This window comes from Pan troglodytes, chromosome 7, assembly GCF_028858775.2.
Source record: "Pan troglodytes isolate AG18354 chromosome 7, NHGRI_mPanTro3-v2.0_pri, whole genome shotgun sequence".
Lineage (NCBI taxonomy): Eukaryota > Metazoa > Chordata > Mammalia > Primates > Hominidae > Pan > Pan troglodytes.
Window position 1 is genome coordinate 35,786,988 of NC_072405.2, and position 18,020 is coordinate 35,805,007.

The 18,020-nt window shown below is 48.9% G+C and overlaps 1 protein-coding gene across 1 annotated transcript in view; it reads left to right on the forward strand.

Annotated features, from left to right (window-relative positions):
* PTK2B (protein tyrosine kinase 2 beta) overlaps positions 1-17,836 on the forward strand; it is a 148,616-nt gene extending 130,780 nt beyond the window's left edge. The window contains 10 exon segments of the mRNA XM_009455073.5: positions 1,340-1,448; positions 2,689-2,754; positions 4,277-4,402; positions 9,226-9,372; positions 9,520-9,555; positions 9,940-9,964; positions 11,568-11,614; positions 12,606-12,743; positions 12,983-13,063; positions 16,744-17,836. Coding sequence (XP_009453348.2) covers positions 1,340-1,448; positions 2,689-2,754; positions 4,277-4,402; positions 9,226-9,372; positions 9,520-9,555; positions 9,940-9,964; positions 11,568-11,614; positions 12,606-12,743; positions 12,983-13,063; positions 16,744-16,959 — 991 coding nt within the window. The 3' untranslated portion in view covers positions 16,960-17,836.
* Positions 17,837-18,020: the final 184 nt, after the last annotated feature.

The window sequence follows — 18,020 nt, forward strand, 5'->3', positions numbered from 1 at the left end:
TGGGGAGGCACCCCGGGGGATGCCAGCAATGCCCAGGCCAGGGGCACTGGGGGTGACCCTGCATGTTTTCTGTGGGGCAGGGCCTTCAACATCATCTGTAAAACCTCTGGCTTAAAAGGCATCTCTGTTCCTCTCTATCCCTTCAGTGAGCCTCCCAGTTAATTCTAGACTGCTGTGTTGGTCCCTTGTATGGGAGGTTTGAGAAGCCAAAAGGCTGCAGGATAAAAGTATGTGAAGGATGTAATTTGGGAGGTTAAAAGCCCTGGGGGGATGGAGCTGGGAGTCCTGATTCACTCTGAGGCCTTGAGAGCCACAGGGAGCTGTGCAGGTGTCTCTCCTGGGCTGAGAGGTGTTCCCATCATCTCCTGGGCTGAGAGGTGTTCCCGTCAGAGGCATCGACCAGGCCTCTGCCACAAGTGAAGGTGGGAGCAGGTTTCTGATGTGATCTGGAAAACACTGAAAGACTCAGAAGACCCCAGGTTGCTTCCTCAGACCACCACCTGACACTTCCTCCTTAGAGTTCAGAAGGGATTTGATCAGTGTTTCCTAACCGTTCCAGGGAGGAAAGGCCCTTCTAATGTCAAATTTTGAGTGTCTCTGTGTTACAATAGTTATATTTTAAAAATCTTTTGCTGAACAAAATGTAGTGGGCTATATAATGCATTTTTATTATACATAATAAAATACATACACACTTGAAAATATAGTATCAAGTGTCACATATTCAGTAGTATATAATACTTGCTACCCATATGAACATGTGGATTCATGGGCAGTAATAATTCCAGAGTCCTCTGGGGTCTGTGATTCCAGGTTAGGAGCACTGGACTGGGTAAGAAAGGTGAGAGGCGCGCACATGGCTAGCCTGGGAGTGAACCCACATGCCTCATTAGCACATACCAGGGATGCGTTGGGGGATGTTTCATGAGAAATAGGAGATGTAGATTCTAGGCCAGGGCCATGAAGTTGGCTGGGACTTTGGAAATCTACATAGGGGTTTGGTGCCAATCACAAGCCCAGGAGGGCAAAAGGCCTGAGGAGTGGGGCTGCAGTCAGGCTCCTGCTGCGTGTTTGGGCTGGGACTGGCTCACCAAGGACGCTTTTCCACCTTGGATCCATTCCTGTGATCCTCCCAACCTCAGTGTGGCCTCAGGGCCCATATCCAAGCCTCTCTCAGGGGGGCTCTCCCCAGGCCACTCTGCAGTGGAGATCGAAACGGAAATGGGACCTAGCAACCTTGCCCAGGCCTCTCTGGGCCTCCACGAAGTACAAACAGGAGCCCCAAGGAGCGTCTCACTTTGACCTTGTTTCTCTCCTTATCTGACCTGACTCCCTGCAGTGACGTTTATCAGATGGAGAAGGACATTGCCATGGAGCAAGAGAGGAATGCTCGCTACCGAACCCCCAAAATCTTGGAGCCCACAGCCTTCCAGGAACCCCCACCCAAGGTAAGCCAAGCCATGGCCTCATAAGTCCTGTGAGTCAAAGCAAAGCCAGGTCCCTGTCTGATCCATGTCCCCCTTACTGCACAGGCAGGATGCCCCCTACAGCCCTTTCTCAGTCCTTCACCCAGCATCCACCATCACTGTCAGCGTGTCACATCAGTGCCCTGGCAGGTGGACTTGGAGATAGCAGCCACCTTGTGGGATAGCTGGGTCAAGAATCATTCCTCAAAAGTGTCCCCTGAGGGGCTGGGCTTCTCTTCTAGGTGTTTTCTTAGGAACAAATGAGATCCCCCTGAGGACACATAGGTGGGAAGTATCCTGGGTCTTTTAGGTCCAGTCCCTACATCTGTACCCCCCATGGCCACCCTGAGCTCAGGAGCCAGGGCCCTGCTGCCATTAGGTGGGTGGGTCTGAGAGGCCATGCCTGTCTTAGTCAACTGGAGCTGCTGCAACAAAAGACCACAGACCAAGTGGCTTAAACAGCAGATGTTTATCTCTCACAGTTCTGGAGGCTGGGAAGTCCAAGATCAAGGTGTTGGTGTCTTGTGAGGGCTCTCTGCCTGGCTTACAGACAACCACCTTCTCACTGTGTTTTTACCTGGCAGACACAGAGTGGTCTTTCTTTCTCTTCTTATAAGGGCACTAATCCCATCATGGGCTCCATCCTCATAACCTCATCTGACCCTAATTACCTCCAAAAACCTGCACTTCCTTAATGCTATCACATTGGGGGTTCAGGCTTCAACATGCAAATTGAAAAGGGGGACAAATATTCAGTCCATAACAATGTCTGATCCCATCTAAGGCCTTTTCTCACTTGTCCCTCTTGCCTGGCATGTCCCACCCCTCCCCGCGGGCCTGGCTCAGTGTTCATCTCCTCCATGCAGCTTCTGTGAATGCCCAAGCCCCTGGTGAGCTCCTACCTCTGCATGCCTGTGGCTCTGGAGCTCTGACTTGGTGGGTGCTCCCACGTGTAGGGAGGCGACACATGCACCAATCATTAACCCTCCAATTAGCCATAACCCCGGGAGGGCAGTGAGGTGGCTTCTTTGTACCTTCCACCACTCAGTAGATAATCAGTGCTCAATAAATGGATGCAAAATGAGTTTCATGACAGCTTTGTCCCTCAACTTTCCTTCCTTCGGAACAAGCCTGAGGTGTCTTTGACCTGATGTTCCCCTTGGTGAGTTGTGTTCGCTCAAGGAGAGGGACAGAGACTGACCCATCTGTGTTCTCTCTCCAGCCCAGCCGACCTAAGTACAGACCCCCTCCACAAACCAACCTCCTGGCTCCAAAGCTGCAGTTCCAGGTAAAGATAGAACCAGAGGACGGGAACTTCAGGTCTACCTCTCATCCAGGTCCTGAAACTCCATTCTTGTGCCTTAGAGGAGTAGCAGTCACCCACTTGGGTGATGGAGATGGCCTAGGTTGACTCTTCTTTGGCACCCAGAACAGAATGCAGACTCAGATCACAAGAATTAAAATGCAGTTCTCCCAGGCTGTGCTCAGCTAAGACCTGCCTTAAGCCCCATCCCTCTGTCTACATCATCTGCTGCTTTGTGTGCCTGCCTGCTGCTCTCTCCCCACATGTAAGGCCTCCCTGGCCTCCTTACCAGAAGGAATCCCAGGGAATATTTCCCAGCAAATGGAGTAGCTCCATGGGACTCCCCAAAGAGGCCCCATCCAGAACCTGGGTGGCCATTGAAGAGACAGCAGGGTTTTACCTGAGCTTTCTCCCAGCTCCATTATCCCCAACCATGACTCTTTCCCAGGCTGTGTGTCCCTGACCCTGAACGTCTCTGTTCTGTGTCTCTCTTGCCTCTAGGAGAGAGGGAGTCCAGTCTCCTCTTATTTCTTCTCTTGCATCCCCCAGCTCAGAGCCACTGCTCAAAAATTGATCCCCTCAACCACCAGAAATAATGTCCATTTAGTTGGTGCCCTTTATAGAAAGGCGGTGTCCCGTGGTCCTATGTTTGTTCTCAAGGAAATGCCTGAGTGCCAAAACAAGACCATCTAAGGACTAATAGATAAATCCTCTTCATGTGAAGAGAAAGCCTGATTCAGAAGATGGAAAAATCATTCTGAAAAAAAAGAGATATACCCATATGCAATATTTAAAACAGGGAGTTAGGTAGGGTGGAACACACCTGTAGTCCCAGCTACTAAAGAGGGTGAGATGGGAGGATTCATTGAGCTCAGGAGTTTGAGACCAGCCTGGGCAATATAGTGAGACCCCATCTCTAAAAACAAAGAGTAATACAATAAAATTGTGATATACTTATTTTTTAATTAAAAAAAATTCAAGGCAGGCATGGTGGCATGCATCTGTAGTCCCAGCTATGTGGGAGGCTGAGGCAAGAGGATCGCTTGAGGCCGAGAGTTTAAGGCTGCAGTGAGCTGTGATCATACCACTGCATCCCAGCCTGGGCAACAGAGCAAAAGCCTATCTGAATTTTTAAAAAACAATTCATACATATCTGTATAAATTGGTGTGTTAACCATATCAGTCAGTCTGTAATGCAACTGAAACAACTATTTTTTGAAGAGTCCTGAAGGAAGAGCCCTGGTCTCAGTGGGTCAGTAACCAGCGTGGACCCCACTGTGTGCAGAGCATCTTGGGGGAATGTTGGATGAATGAGAGGCTGCGCTGCTCCACCATCTCTCTCGGAGCAATGGAAGGCCCACGTTTTGTTCTTTGTTAACTCCTGGAGAGCAAGCCCCATCCCCAGTGGTGCTCATGCATAGTTTCTTTGTGCTCGTGTTTGTAGCAGCTAATTGTCTACCTTCTCGCTTTGTCCCGTGCCTTGTGCTTCTTTGCTTTTCCTGAATAGGTTCCCGAGGGTCTGTGTGCCAGCTCTCCTACGCTCACCAGCCCTATGGAGTATCCATCTCCCGTTAACTCACTGCACACCCCACCTCTCCACCGGCACAATGTCTTCAAACGCCACAGCATGCGGGTAAGAGGGCTCTGCATGCTGGTCCCTGCCCAGACTGAGGAGGCTGCTGGAGGGAGGTGGCCGGAGACACTGGAAACCCCACGTCCTCAGCTCAGGAGGGCCCTTCCTGCTCCCATGCACCAGTCAGGCCACTGAGGTGGCACTCTGTGACTTCTTTCCCTTTGCAAACACATCAGAGGCTGGCAGCCACACCAGGCCCTGCTCTGGAGGACACCAGCTGGACCTAACCTGCCCTTGGCCATGCTGGTGCTATGGCTAGAGATGTACAAATCTCTCCCTCTCCTGAGCCCCAGGGGTAGGGGGATCTGTGGCAGCATGGAGGCTCCTAGGCAGGGCACAGCACAGCTTAGTGGTGCTGGAGAGTATCCTTCCTAAATGATGGCTTTGGGTGTGAAATCTCTCCTCAGTCAAAGGAAAGGCTTTCTTGTGGCTGCTCCCCTTTCTGCTTTTGTTCAGGCTGCTGCTGGGTGAGAAGGAGTTTAGGGCTAGTGGGAATACAGCCTCATTAACTGGCTAGAGCAGGGACCTACGCCACCTCCCTTGTCAGCTCTTTGTCACGGGGGGTTGTTAACTGCTGGTGAAGCCCGGAGTGCTTCATGGCTGGCTTCTGATTGTCAGGTCTTGTGTGAAAAAGACACTTTTGCTTATAACCAGATGCCCACTGGTCACCAACCACCTTCTTCCACACAAATGGCCCCTAGTGGTCAGTTGCCACGAACACTTGATCTATTTTACTAAACCAACTAAAACACTTATTTTAGCCCTAACTCTGCATGCATGCACAATATTTCAGGCTCACTAAACATGACTAAAATATTTTTTGAAAAAAATTAGATGTTTATCATAATATATTTGGAAGTTGTAGGCAAGTATGCTGATATTACTTTCATGCCATTATGCTTAATTTAGTAGAATTTTGAAATGAGCATGATAACTTAGAATTCCAGACACTAAGATTTTTTGTGAAATCAGTTTTCCTCTGACCTACCTTGTTTTTCTCTTTTATATTAATTTAACCAATTTCTGTCTTTGCGTGTGCTTAACAATAATAAACTACATTTTTAGGCATGTGCTATAATTTAGGCTGTGTTCGGTTCCTCCACCCTCCTGCCTTTGACTCTCTATTCATAAATGATTGTTTTAGTAAGTTTTGCTTTAAATTGTGTTATTTTAGAAAGAAGCTATTTTGCACATTTGAGGGGTAGCATTGCCTTCGTCCAATTTCCTGCTTCTCCACAAGGACCTTCTTCAATTGCATAAAGAGATTGTGCAGTAGGAAAAAAGACCTTTTGTATCAGGGCTTTAGAAGTAATTGCCATAAGGAAAATCTGCCTAAAAGAACATAATGAGCATGTCTTTAAATAAACAAACCCAAAAAAGTTAAAAATATAAGCTCCATTTTATGACACAGATCAGAAACACTGAGAAAGTCTCTTCCAGGTAGAATGCTGAGAAGGTATAATAGGCTCCTCACAAAGCATTTGGAAGCATTTAACAAAAATACAGAGGTGGTGTTCCCAGAAAAACAGTTTTTCTACCGAGTGGCTCTATAGCCTGACTCATCAGGGAGTCTGTGGGATGCCATACCAGCATTGGGATGGCAGCAGTCTCTCTCCTGAAGACCTCACAATTGAGCTTTAAAAATAATACAATTCAAGGCCAGGCGTGGTGGCTCACACCTGTAATCCCAGCATTTTGGGAGGCCAAGGTGGTGGATCACTTGATGTCAGGAGTCTGAGACCAGCCTGGCCATCATGGCAAAACCCCATCTCTACTAAAAATACAAAAAATTAGTCAGGCATGGTAGTGTGCACCTGTAATCCCAGCTACTCAGGAGGCTGAGGCAGGAGATCACTTGAACCTGGGAGGCAGAGGTTGCAGTGAGCTGAGATCATGCCACTGCACTCCAACCTGGGCAACAGAGCAAAACCCTGTCTCAAAAATAAATAAAAATAAATAAAATAAAAATAATACAATTCAGTAAACAGTAGGGCTTGCTGTGATTGCTGGATGCTGTCCTCGGTGCTGAAGGGGGGAGGCACTGCTTTCAAAGCGCTTACAGTCGACCAGAAGGATCAGACCAGGTGCACACTTACCTGTAATGCAAGCCAGAAGGTCGTGGGTACCACAAAGTGGGAGTTCAGAGAGGAGGATAACCCTTTCCAGCTTCTATTTAAAAGCTGGGCCTTGAAAGATGGGAAAGATGTGGACAGGAGGAAACTGAGATTCAGGGAATGGAAGAGGCAGGGGCTTCAGTAGGAGGCAAGACTGAGTGGTGGGAAACCACAGGGCAAGTGCAAGAACTGTTGGACTACAGCAGGAAGGGTACTTGTGGATGTGGAAATAAAGCCAACAGATGGGTCATAGCCAGATTATGGAAGGTGTCACAACTTACGAGAGTCATTTTGAAACACCATGAGTACCCAATTCCTTTTAAGAATAGAATGTAATGAGCAATGTAAGTATCCATTACCTAATAAGAATATTGGAGGCACATTTCAGCAAAACCAACCTCAAAGAGATTCCATTTTTTTGAGTGTTCATTTTTCTCCTTGAGTTTTATTATGAAATTGGAAGGCATCAGGATGTCTCCTAATCTGTGTTTGTTAGAATATGTGGTACGATCAGGCCTGGGGCATGCTAGGCATTTTAGTGGTGGAATCTTCTGTCAACACTTATAAACTTACAAATACTTGTAGAATTTTCTAGATTCTAGTAGCTCATCCAACTGGTACTTACCATACTCTTCCTTAACCCATACATTTGTCTCACATCCAGAAATCCCTAACTCTATATTTAGAACTTTTGACACTTAGTTCCTGTTTGTCACTATTTGTCAACAGCCTGGGGCAGCCATGCCATTGTGTCTGCAGGTGTTGACATTTAACTGGGGATTTTTATGGCCTTAAAATGTCGTCATTTTTGAGTATCAGACTCTGATCAACAAAACCTATTTTATTTTTATCAATTCCATGATTATAAAATACTCTTATATGCTGGAATTTGTTTTCCTAAAATAAGGTCTAGCTCAGTGGTTCTCAGCTAAGTTATTTTCCCTCTGAGAGGACGTTTGACAATGTCTGGCGGCATTTTTGTTACAACTGGGGTGGTGCTATAGGCATATATTGTGGGGAGGCCAGAGATGCTGCTAAGCATCCTACAATGCACAGGAAATTGCCCTGGAAATAAGGACTTGTCTGGCTCCAAATGTCAATAGTGCTGAGGTTGAGGAGCCCTGGACTAACTAGTATTTACTTAACCCCCATGAGAATAAGAACATCGTATAGTTTAACATCACTGTCCTCCCAGCACCCAGCCCTGCCACATAGTAGTTGCTTAATAAATAATTGTTGAATAGATTAATGAATAAAGAATATTTCAGCAAGAAACCTAACTCATGGGGAAACGTGTGATTAGAAATTGAGGTTAGTAATTGAAGCTCAGTGTGCACTAAGTAAAACATCCCAATATAACCACTTTTAAACCATATTGTAATATTCAAGTGTGTTTTGTAGGGCTTAGTGAGGAAACTCTTTTAAGAGGCTTGGTAGGAATTATTGCTTGCTAAAAGTAGATAGAGATAATTGTTAGAATCTTCTGCAAGTGACCTGTATGCAAATGGCCACTTCAAAGGCAAGGAACTGAGGGACCTGCCAGCTTAGATGTCACAGAAGAATCCTGCCCTAGCAAAGGCAACTCCTGGGCTTTGTGCAATCAAGAGGATGCCAATAATATTCCTCCTCCATCTGTCCAGGAGGCCAAGGTCCCCATGTGCAGCACAACAAGAGCAAAATAGTTTAGAGGCACTGAGCAGATATTTATACAAATGAACCGTTGGGGGGAGACTGAAGGAAAATAGGAAGACATGCAATACTTTCTGTTTAGGAACTAGCAGCTAAAATTATGAATAGGTCCAAAGCCCCAGAGGTAAGTTAAAGCAAGAGTTAGATTACTAGATCTAGGGAGAGGAAGCATATATCTTCTATCAAACTATATTTCTTTGAATTTTGTTTTTCATTTTATCTATTAGTTCATGAATTTCTTCTAATCATTGGTTAAATAACTCAAGCTATGATTGCATTTATCTTATCTCTATAGAGCTGTATTTCATGAAATTTTGTTCCTTATTTTATCTCTTAGCTCATGCATTTTTCCTAACATTTAGTTAAATAACCCAAGCTATTATCTTAATAAAGAATATGTCTTAATAGGAAGGCATGGTTGGTGGGTGCATGCTGTTGCTTGTTCTGTCAGGCTCTGCTCATTCATGGACACACGTGGGACTGCACACCGTGAGGCTAGAGGCAGCACCCCTGTCTCTCAAAGCTTCCAGACCTGCCACCTTGGTCCTTAGGTGGAGATAGCATCAGAAGGGTGTGATGCTCTCCAACTAAGCAAAGCCAGCCCCTTGGAAACCCTTTGGATGCTTTTAGTAGATTTTAAAATAGATTTTAATAGACTTTAATAGATTTTCTTTTTAAAATATATTAAATGACAACAACCATCACAAACACTGAGATAATAGTAGGGCAGTCACTTGATAAAATATCAAGAGCAGATCGTGTAATCATTTGAATACAGCGCAGGTTGAGCAGTGGGTTCTCGGGTTTGGTATCACATTGCAACGTAGATACATGCTCGGGGCTGATACCGGGTAGCTGTCTGCACATATAGCTCTGGGTTTAAGAACAAACTTATGAGAAAAAAGCAGCTGGCCAGGCCAAGGCTTGCAGCTGCCATGAGGTTCTTCAGAGGACTGTCCCTCCCTGAGTCTGAGAGCAGGGCTCATTGCATCCTCTCCCTTCTCTCTGCCGTCCTCCCAGGAGGAGGACTTCATCCGACCCAGCAGCCGAGAAGAGGCCCAGCAGCTGTGGGAGGCTGAAAAGGTCAAAATGCGGCAAATCCTGGACAAACAGCAGAAGCAGATGGTGGAGGACTACCAGTGGCTCAGGCAGGAGGAGAAGTCCCTGGTGAGCACCCCAGGAAGGATGTCGGTGCCCTGCACCCATCTGTGTCCTCTTCCACCTCCCCAGGTGGCTGGGGCAAGGGTCCCCTGCATTCTTGGTGCTTTCAGCTCCAGAATTCTTAGTCCTTCGCTCTTGTTTCTTCCTCTGCAGGACCCCATGGTTTATATGAATGATAAGTCCCCATTGGTGAGTTGCCAGGAGAGGCCGCCTCCTTCATGCCAAGGCCTGGGAAGGCCTCGCCCACCATAGGACCCCCCGCCCAACTTGCTCCTACCCCCAGGCCTGCCCAGCTCCTCCTCAATGGCTTTCCTTTTCTGCCAATCCCTGCATGGCCCTTTTCCTGAACTCTCCTGTGATCGTGCCCTTATTGCTGTCTGTGGCCCTCCCCAGGGCCCCTCGGCCTCCCAGAAAGGTCACGTTGGGTCACGAGCTGCTCCCAGAAGCACCCCCGACCCCATGGCTGTAATCTCTAAACACACAGTGGAGGGACTGGGGAATGGGTAACCAGGGAGGGGGTTGTCTCCAGAGCCGCATGAGTGACGTTCCTGTTCTCTTTCCTCCTTCCTCCAGACGCCAGAGAAGGAGGTCGGCTACCGTGAGTGTTCCCGCCCTTCTTCGGGGGGTTTCCTCTTGGCACCTTGTGCAGAGCCACCATCCTTGCCCACCGCCCAGGGCAGGGAGCAGCGGAGTCTGTCTGCATTCCCTGCAGCATCGGCCATGATTTAATTCAGAGCATGTGGGGCAGGCCAGCTTCCCCTCCGCTCCCTCCACCCCATTCCTCTCCCTGCCTAGCACCCTGCCCTTCTTTCTCTCAGTGGCCACATCCTTAGGTCCCTCCTCAGATCATCCCCCTCCTGCATTAGTTTGGAGGAGCTGGAAATTCTCTCTTCCTCATTTCCTGCTCTGTCGGAAGCTCCCGTGGGAAAAGTTAAGCAGTGCCACCTGCCCGTCCCAGTTCAGATTCATCTTCTGTAGGCCTGAGGGACAGAGGAGAGAAAGTGGGAGGGGCAGCTGAGCCCTCAGGCTCTCTCCAGAAGACCCTGTTGCAGGCAGGGAGGGAAGAGCCAGCAGTAAGCCCGGGGCCTGGAGGGGTGGCATTGAGGAGGAGGATGATGACAGCCGTCACAGAGAACTGGACACAAGTCAGGCATGGGCCTGGGACCATTTATTATCTTCTGAGGCACAGGGTGATTAGGTAACTTGTCCAAATTCACACAGCTAATAATTGGCAAAGTTCAGATTTGAACCCAAGCCTTCTGACTTTAGGGTCCCTTCTGAGCTCACCCTCTTATCTTACAAATGAAAATTAAGGCTCGGAATGTGAGCTGCCTAGAGTGGTCACAGAGCTCTTTGGTGGCAGAGGTGAGAATAGAAGGCCAGGTGTGATGGCTCACACCTGTAATCCCAGCACTTTGGGAGGCTGAGGTGGGAGGGTCACTTGATCCCAGGAGTTTGAGACTGGCTTGGGCAACATAGCAAGACCCCATCTCTACAAAAGATTAAGAAAATTAGGCCTGGTGATGCATGCCTGCAAGCCCAGCGGCTCAGGAGGCCGAGGCAGGAGGATTGCCTGAGCCTAGAAGGTGAGGCTACAGTGAGCTGTGATCACGCCACTGTGCTCCAGCCTCGGTGCAAGCCCTGCCTCAAAAAAAAAAAAAAAAGAACAAAGTGTGCTGAGTGGACTTTTATGTGTCTTTGCTCTTCAAAGTGGGAGTGAATAGCATGTTTCTGCTGCAATTTTGCTTCCTTCAGCCCCAAACACTCTGGGAAAACCATTAGAGAATCCACACAAATTTACCCCATGAGCTGCTGTCTCCCCAGGTCGGGGGCACCACAGACACCTGCTGGCATCAGAGAGAGAGGTTTCTTCCTTTCAGATCACCCAGTACTGTTCCTTAGGCCTGGTGTCCATCAGGCAGGAAGCCCAAGCCAGAGCTGGGGCACCACTGCAATCCCCCCATCTTGCTGGGACTTTGCCTTTTTATTCCTATAAAAGGGACAACAGTGTTGTCCCTGACTACTGCAAAACCAGGGAGACCAGGAGGTTCCTTCCCCTGCCCGCTTCCTGGATTCAGAGTTAATTTCCCTGAAGTCTCCTGGTGGTAGAGGGGAGGGGGCTCATTTGGTGTCAGCAGGTACGAAGGGAAGGGTTGGAGTGCTGAGAACTGCCCCCCCACTCGCTGTTCTTTTTATTGCAGTGGAGTTCACAGGGCCCCCACAGAAGCCCCCGAGGCTGGGCGCACAGGTATGTGTTGGCTCTGCTGAAACTGATAAATGAGAGTGAGTTGCACAAAACTGAAGACCATGGTCTATGAAAGCTTCACAGTTCTCAGATAGAATCCAGTTCAGTGTCCTCATGATAGAGATGAAGCCCGGGGTTAGGGGGCGGGTGGCGGGGTGCCTTGCCTAAGGCCACACAGCTAATTCATGAAAAAGCAAGAGGAAGAACCAATCTCCCACTCTCCATCCCCCTCCCAGACTTGGAGTAGAGCTCCCTGGTCCAGCTTCAGGGAAAGTGGTGTGGGCTGCTTCCCTCTTCTGAGCCTCCTCACTTGGTTTCCAGCATCCATTGTCCTTACAGCCATCTGGGGTGGTGCTGGCTTTCTTTCCTCTGGAACAGTGGTTCTCAGCCTTGGCTGTCCATTAAAATCACCCAAGGAGCTTTGAAACTCTCTGCACAGGCCAGGTGCAGTGGCTCACACCTGTAATCCCAGCACTCTGGGAGGCCACAGCAGGAGGATCGCTTGAGCCCAGGAATTCAAGACCAGCCTGGGCAATATAGCAAGAACCCATCTTTACTAAATTTTTTTTTAAAAGATTAGCTGGACTTGGTGGCACGCCTGCTACTCAGGAGACTGAGGCAGGAGGATTGCTTGAGCCCAGGAGGTCAAGGCATCAGTGAGCTATGACTGTGCCATTATACTCCAGCCTGGGCAACAGAGTGAGATCCTGTCTCTTCAAAGAAAAAAAGCCTGCCTGCACCCTATGTCCAGGTGGTTGTTCTAATAGTCTGTTGTGAGGCTACCACTAGTATTCCGTTAAGGCTCCCTGGCTGGAAACTGCCCCAGAAGTGGACAGAGGCAATGCACCCCGGGACAGGGCACAATTATTCTAAAGAAGAGTCCTTTCAAATCGGGCTGGTGGTGGAGTTGGCCACAGTGGTGCCTGCCCAGGAAAGAATCATTCCGTGCCCCTGGCTCTCCCCAACTCACTGGCCACCTGCGTCTTCCCCTCAGTCCATCCAGCCCACAGCTAACCTGGACCGGACCGATGACCTGGTGTACCTCAATGTCATGGAGCTGGTGCGGGCCGTGCTGGAGCTCAAGAATGAGCTCTGTCAGCTGCCCCCCGAGGGCTACGTGGTGGTGGTGAAGGTGAGAGCAGGGCTGGGTTGGGGAGGTGGAGGCGGCTCAAGTCCGCCCTGGAAGGAAAGGGGACTGCGCTTCCTGTTGGCTGGCCCAGCAGATCCTCTTAGAGCAAGCTGGGCCAGGGGAATTGAGTCCCAGGCCACTCGCGGGGTACAAGCACCACCCCAGGAGAGCTCTTCCCAGGGGAAACTTGGCTCTCTCCAATAGCTAGGAGTGGCAGCCATCCTGCCCCTTTCTCTCCCCAGAATGTGGGGCTGACCCTGCGGAAGCTCATCGGGAGTGTGGATGATCTCCTGCCTTCCTTGCCGTCATCTTCACGGACAGAGGTGAGCGTCCCATTCCAGACAGCACCATAGGCTGTTGCTTTGCTCCTGCTTATGAGCCTCATCAGAGGCTCATGAGGGCTGCCTGGGCAACCTCATGTCTGTCCACTGAGTCCCCACCAGGTGGGTTCTATGTGGCTTATCCATCAGCTACCACCAGAGGGCTGAGAGGGCACCCAGGGACCTGACCAGAGGCTAGCGGGGATTTCCTAGTTCAGGTCTCCAGATGATGGCAGTGAATTCTTTCTGAGTTTATGCTAAAGGGATCACACCTTCCTTTCCCCCCTCCTATTATTGTTTGTCTGGTTGCCTTGCCGTCTGTGTTAAGATTAACATGGATGTGTCATAGAAATATCACTTAAGGTTTCTTTAATTATTTAATCTGATTTTCTTTATTTAAATGAGAAACAATCACTGAAAATCAAAACAAGAGTCTTGGTGCTCCATGAGATGGTTCCTGTAGTAGGGAGAGTAAAGGCCCCCAAAGATGTCCACATCCTAAGCCCTGGCACCTGAAAACATGCCACCTTCCATGGCAAAAGAGACTTTGCAAATGTGATAAAGTTAAGGACCTTGAGATTGGGAGATTGTTCTCAGTTATCAGACTGAGCCCAGTGTTGTCACAGGGATCCCAGGATCAGGGGTCCTGATCTTACAGGGATCCCTGTGACAACACTGGCTGGGTGTGGAAACTCACATCTATAATGCCAACCATTTGGGAGGCCAAGGCAGGTGAATTGCTTGAGCTCAGGAGTTTGAGACCAGCCTGGTCAACATGGCAAAACCATACAAAAATTAGCTGGGCGTGGTGGCCTGTGCCTATAGTCCCAGCTGCTCAGAAGGCTGAGGTGAGAGGATAGACTGAGCCTGGGAGGTGGAGGCTGCAATGAGCCATGGTCATACCACTGCACTCCAGCCTGGGTAACAGCAACACCCTATCTCAAAATAATAAATAAAACAAAAGGGAGGCAGTGTGTGACAAGAGACACATGGTCAGGGTGACAGATGTGATGGATGAAGGAGGCCACAGGCCAAGGAAGGCAGCAGCCTGTCAGAGCTGGAGAAGGCAAGGAACAGGTCTCCTCTGTAGCCTCCAGGGAGAACAAGCCCTGTGGCCACCTTGACTTTAGCCCAGTTGGACCCACTTCAGACTTTTGCCCTTCAGAACTATAAGACAATAAATCTGTGTTGTTTTGCGCCACTAAATTTCTGGTAATTTGTTGCCAAAGCCATAGGCACACAATACAGTGCCATGGGACGTTTGTTGGTTCTCCGTCTGGAGCCCTTTGATCCCCTGCCTCCCAGCAGCCAGCCCTGCGGCACAGATGACTACCACATCCCACCACTGTCCCCACTGTCAGTGGCCACCCAAGGAAGGAGAAGGCAGGAGAGTTTGGGCCAATTTCTGGCCTCTCTCTCAGGGGCAGTGACAACACATACAGGAGCCCTAGGTGGGGCTGTGGGGCTGTCTTGTCTCATTTAAGAGCTCCTTACCCTTGGGATGCCAACCCATTCATTCATTCATTCATTCATCTACTTCATTTGTAAATACCTCTTGAGCACCAGCTATGAACAGGCACACCTCATTTTATTGCACTTTGCTTTAATTGCACTTCCCAGATATTTCGTTTTTTACAAATTGAACATTTGTGGCAACCCTACAATGAGCAAGCCTATTGGTGCCATTTTTCTAACAGCACGTGCTCACTTTGTGTCTCTGTCACATTTTGGTAATTCTCACAATATTTCAAACTTTTTCATTATGATTATAACTGCTATGGTTGGTGATTGGTGATTGGTGATCAGCGATATTAGTATTGTAATCGTTTTGAGGGGCCATCATAAACTGTGCCCACATAAGACGTATCAATAAATGTTGTGTGTGTTCTGACTGCTCCTCCGACCATGCATTTCCCTATCCTCTCCTTGGGCCTCCCTTTTCCCTGGGACACAACAATATTGAAATTAGGCCAATTAAGAACCCTACAGTGGTCTCTGCATGTTCAAGTAAAAGGAAGGGTCACCCACCTCTCACTTTAAATCAAAAGCTAGAAATGGTTAAGCTGAGTGAGGAAGGCATGTTGAAAACCAAGACAGGCCAAAAGATAGGCCTCTTCTGCCAGTTAGCCACGTTGTGAATGCAAAGGAAAAGTTAGCTGCTCCAGTGAACACATGAATGATAAGAAAGTGAAACAGCCTTATGGCTGATATGGAGAAAGTTGGAGTGGTCTGGATAGAAGACCAAGCCAGCCACAACATCCCCTTATGCCAAAGCCTAATCCAGAGCAAGGCCTTCAATTCTATGAAGGCTGAGAGAGGTTCAGGAAGTTGCAGAAGAAAAGTTGGAAGCTAGCAGAGGTTGGTTCATGAGGCTCAAGGAAAGAAATCACCTCTGTAACATAAAAGTGAAGGTGAAGGAGCAAGTGCTGATGGAGAAGCTGCAGCAAGTTCTCTAGAAGACCCAGCTAAGATCATTGATGAAGATGGTTCCACTAAACCACAGATTTTTCACTGTAGATGAACAACTTTCTATTGGAAGCAGATGCCATCTAGGACTTTCATAGCTAGAGGAGAAGTCAATGCCTGTCTTCAAAGCTTCAAAGGACAGGCTGACTCTCTTGTTAGGGGCTAATGCCGGTTGAAGCCAGTGCTCATTGGCCATTCTGAAAATTTTAGGGCCCTTAGGAATTAGGCTAAATCTACTGTTGAGGTTTACTACTCAGAAAAAAAAGATTATCTTCAAATATTACTACTCATTGACAGTGCATCTACTCAAGAGCTCAGATGGAGATATAGAAGGAGATTAATGTTTTCACTGCATCCATTCTGCAGCCCGTGGATCAAGGAGTAGTTTCTACTTTCAACTTCTATTATTTAAGAAATACATTTCTAAGGCCATAGCTGCCATAGATAGTGATTTCTCTTATGGATGTGGCCAAAGTTCACGGAAAATATTTTGGAAAGGATTTACCATTCTAGATAATATTAGGAACATTTGTGATTCATGGGAAGAGGTCAAAATATCATTAACCATTTGAAAGAAGTTGATTCCAACCCTCATGGATGATTTTGAGGGGTTCAAGCCTTCAGTGGACGGCTGGGTGCGGTGGCTCATGCCTATAATCTCAGCACTATGGGAGGCCAAGGTCGGAGGACCACCTGAGGTCAGGAGTTCAAGACCAGCCTGGCCAACATGGTGAAACCCCATCTCTACTAAAAATACAAAAATTAGCCAGGCGTAGTGGCAGGTGCCTGTAATCCCAGCTACTCGGGAGGCTGAGGCAGGAGAATTGTTTGAACCCAGGAGGCGGGCATTGCAGTGAGTTGAAATTATACCACTGCACTCCATCCTGGGCAACAGGAGCAAAACTCAGTCTCAAAAAAAAAAAAAAAAAAAGATCAGATTCGCATTTTAGAAAGTATGAGGGGATGTTTCCATGAAGGGACGATCAGGCTGGGCTTACACAGGGTCGGCTGGGTTCTGAGATGTCTGTGATGTCAGTCCTTGCAGACCTGACTCAACCCTGCACGGGGTGTTGCATTCAGCCCACTCCTAGGTCTGATTTGCTTCCAGGGAACTTCTGATTGCTTTGGCCAGCACGCAGGTGGACACCTCTGTGGCTTCCCTATCCTCCAAGCAGACTTTGTGGCCTCTCAACCTGTCCTGTGTGATCTTCCTACAGATCGAGGGCACCCAGAAACTGCTCAACAAAGACCTGGCAGAGCTCATCAACAAGATGCGGCTGGCTCAGCAGAACGCCGTGACATCCCTGAGTGAGGAGTGCAAGAGGCAGATGCTGACGGCTTCACACACCCTGGCTGTGGACGCCAAGAACCTGCTCGACGCTGTGGACCAGGCCAAGGTTCTGGCCAATCTGGCCCACCCACCTGCAGAGTGACGGAGGGTGGGGGCCACCTGCCTGTGTCTTCCGCCCCTGCCTGCCATGTACCTCCCCTGCCTTGCTGTTGGTCATGTGGGTCTTCCAGGGGGAAGGCCAAGGGGAGTCACCTTCCCTTGCCACTTTGCACGACCCCCTCTCCCCACCCCTACCCCCGGCTGTACTGCTCAGGCTGCAGCTGGACAGAGGGGACTCTGGGCTATGGACACAGAGGACGGTGACAAAGATGGCTCAGAGGGGGCACTGCTGCTGCCTGGCCACTGCTCCCTAAGCCAGCCTGGTCCGTGCAGGGGGCTCCTGGCGGTGGGGGGGTGTCACATGGTGCCCCTAGCTTTATATATGGACATGGCAGGCCGATTTGGGAACCAAGCTATTCCTTTCCCTTCCTTTTCGGCCCTCAGATGTCCCTTGATGCACAGAGAAGCTGGGGAGGAGCTTTGTTTTGGGGGTCAGGCAGCCAGTGAGATGAGGGATGGGCCTGGCATTCTTGTACAGTGTATATTGAAATTTATTTAATGTGAGTTTGGTCTGGACTGACAGCATGTGCCCTCCTGAGGGAGGATCTGGGGCACAGTCCAGGAACAAGCTAATTGGGAGTCCAGGCACAGGATGCTGTGTTGTCAACAAACCAAGCATCAGAGGGAAGAAGCAGAGAGATGCGGCCAAGATAGGACCTTGGGCCAAATCCACTCTCTTCCTGCCCCTCTTTCTCTTTCTTCCTTTACTTTCCCTTTCTTTTCCCTCTTTTCTTACTCCTCCTCTTTCTCTCCCCGACCCCCATTCTCATCTGCACCCTTCTTTTCTCACGTGTTTGCATAAACATTCTTTTAACTTCTTTCTATTTGACTTGTGGTTGAATTAAAATTGTCCCATTTGCTTTGCGGTTTGTTTTGTTTGTTTGACCTGCCCTTTGGAGGATAATGGGGACTGTGAGCCAAGTCCTGGAAGAAACCGATTGTGTTCATGTTGGACAGAGATCAAGGGCTGTCCAGTGCTGGTCATTGGCCAAGGAGGTTCGAATGGTGATACCCGGCAGTGGGTCAGGGGTGTGCGCTGGCCCC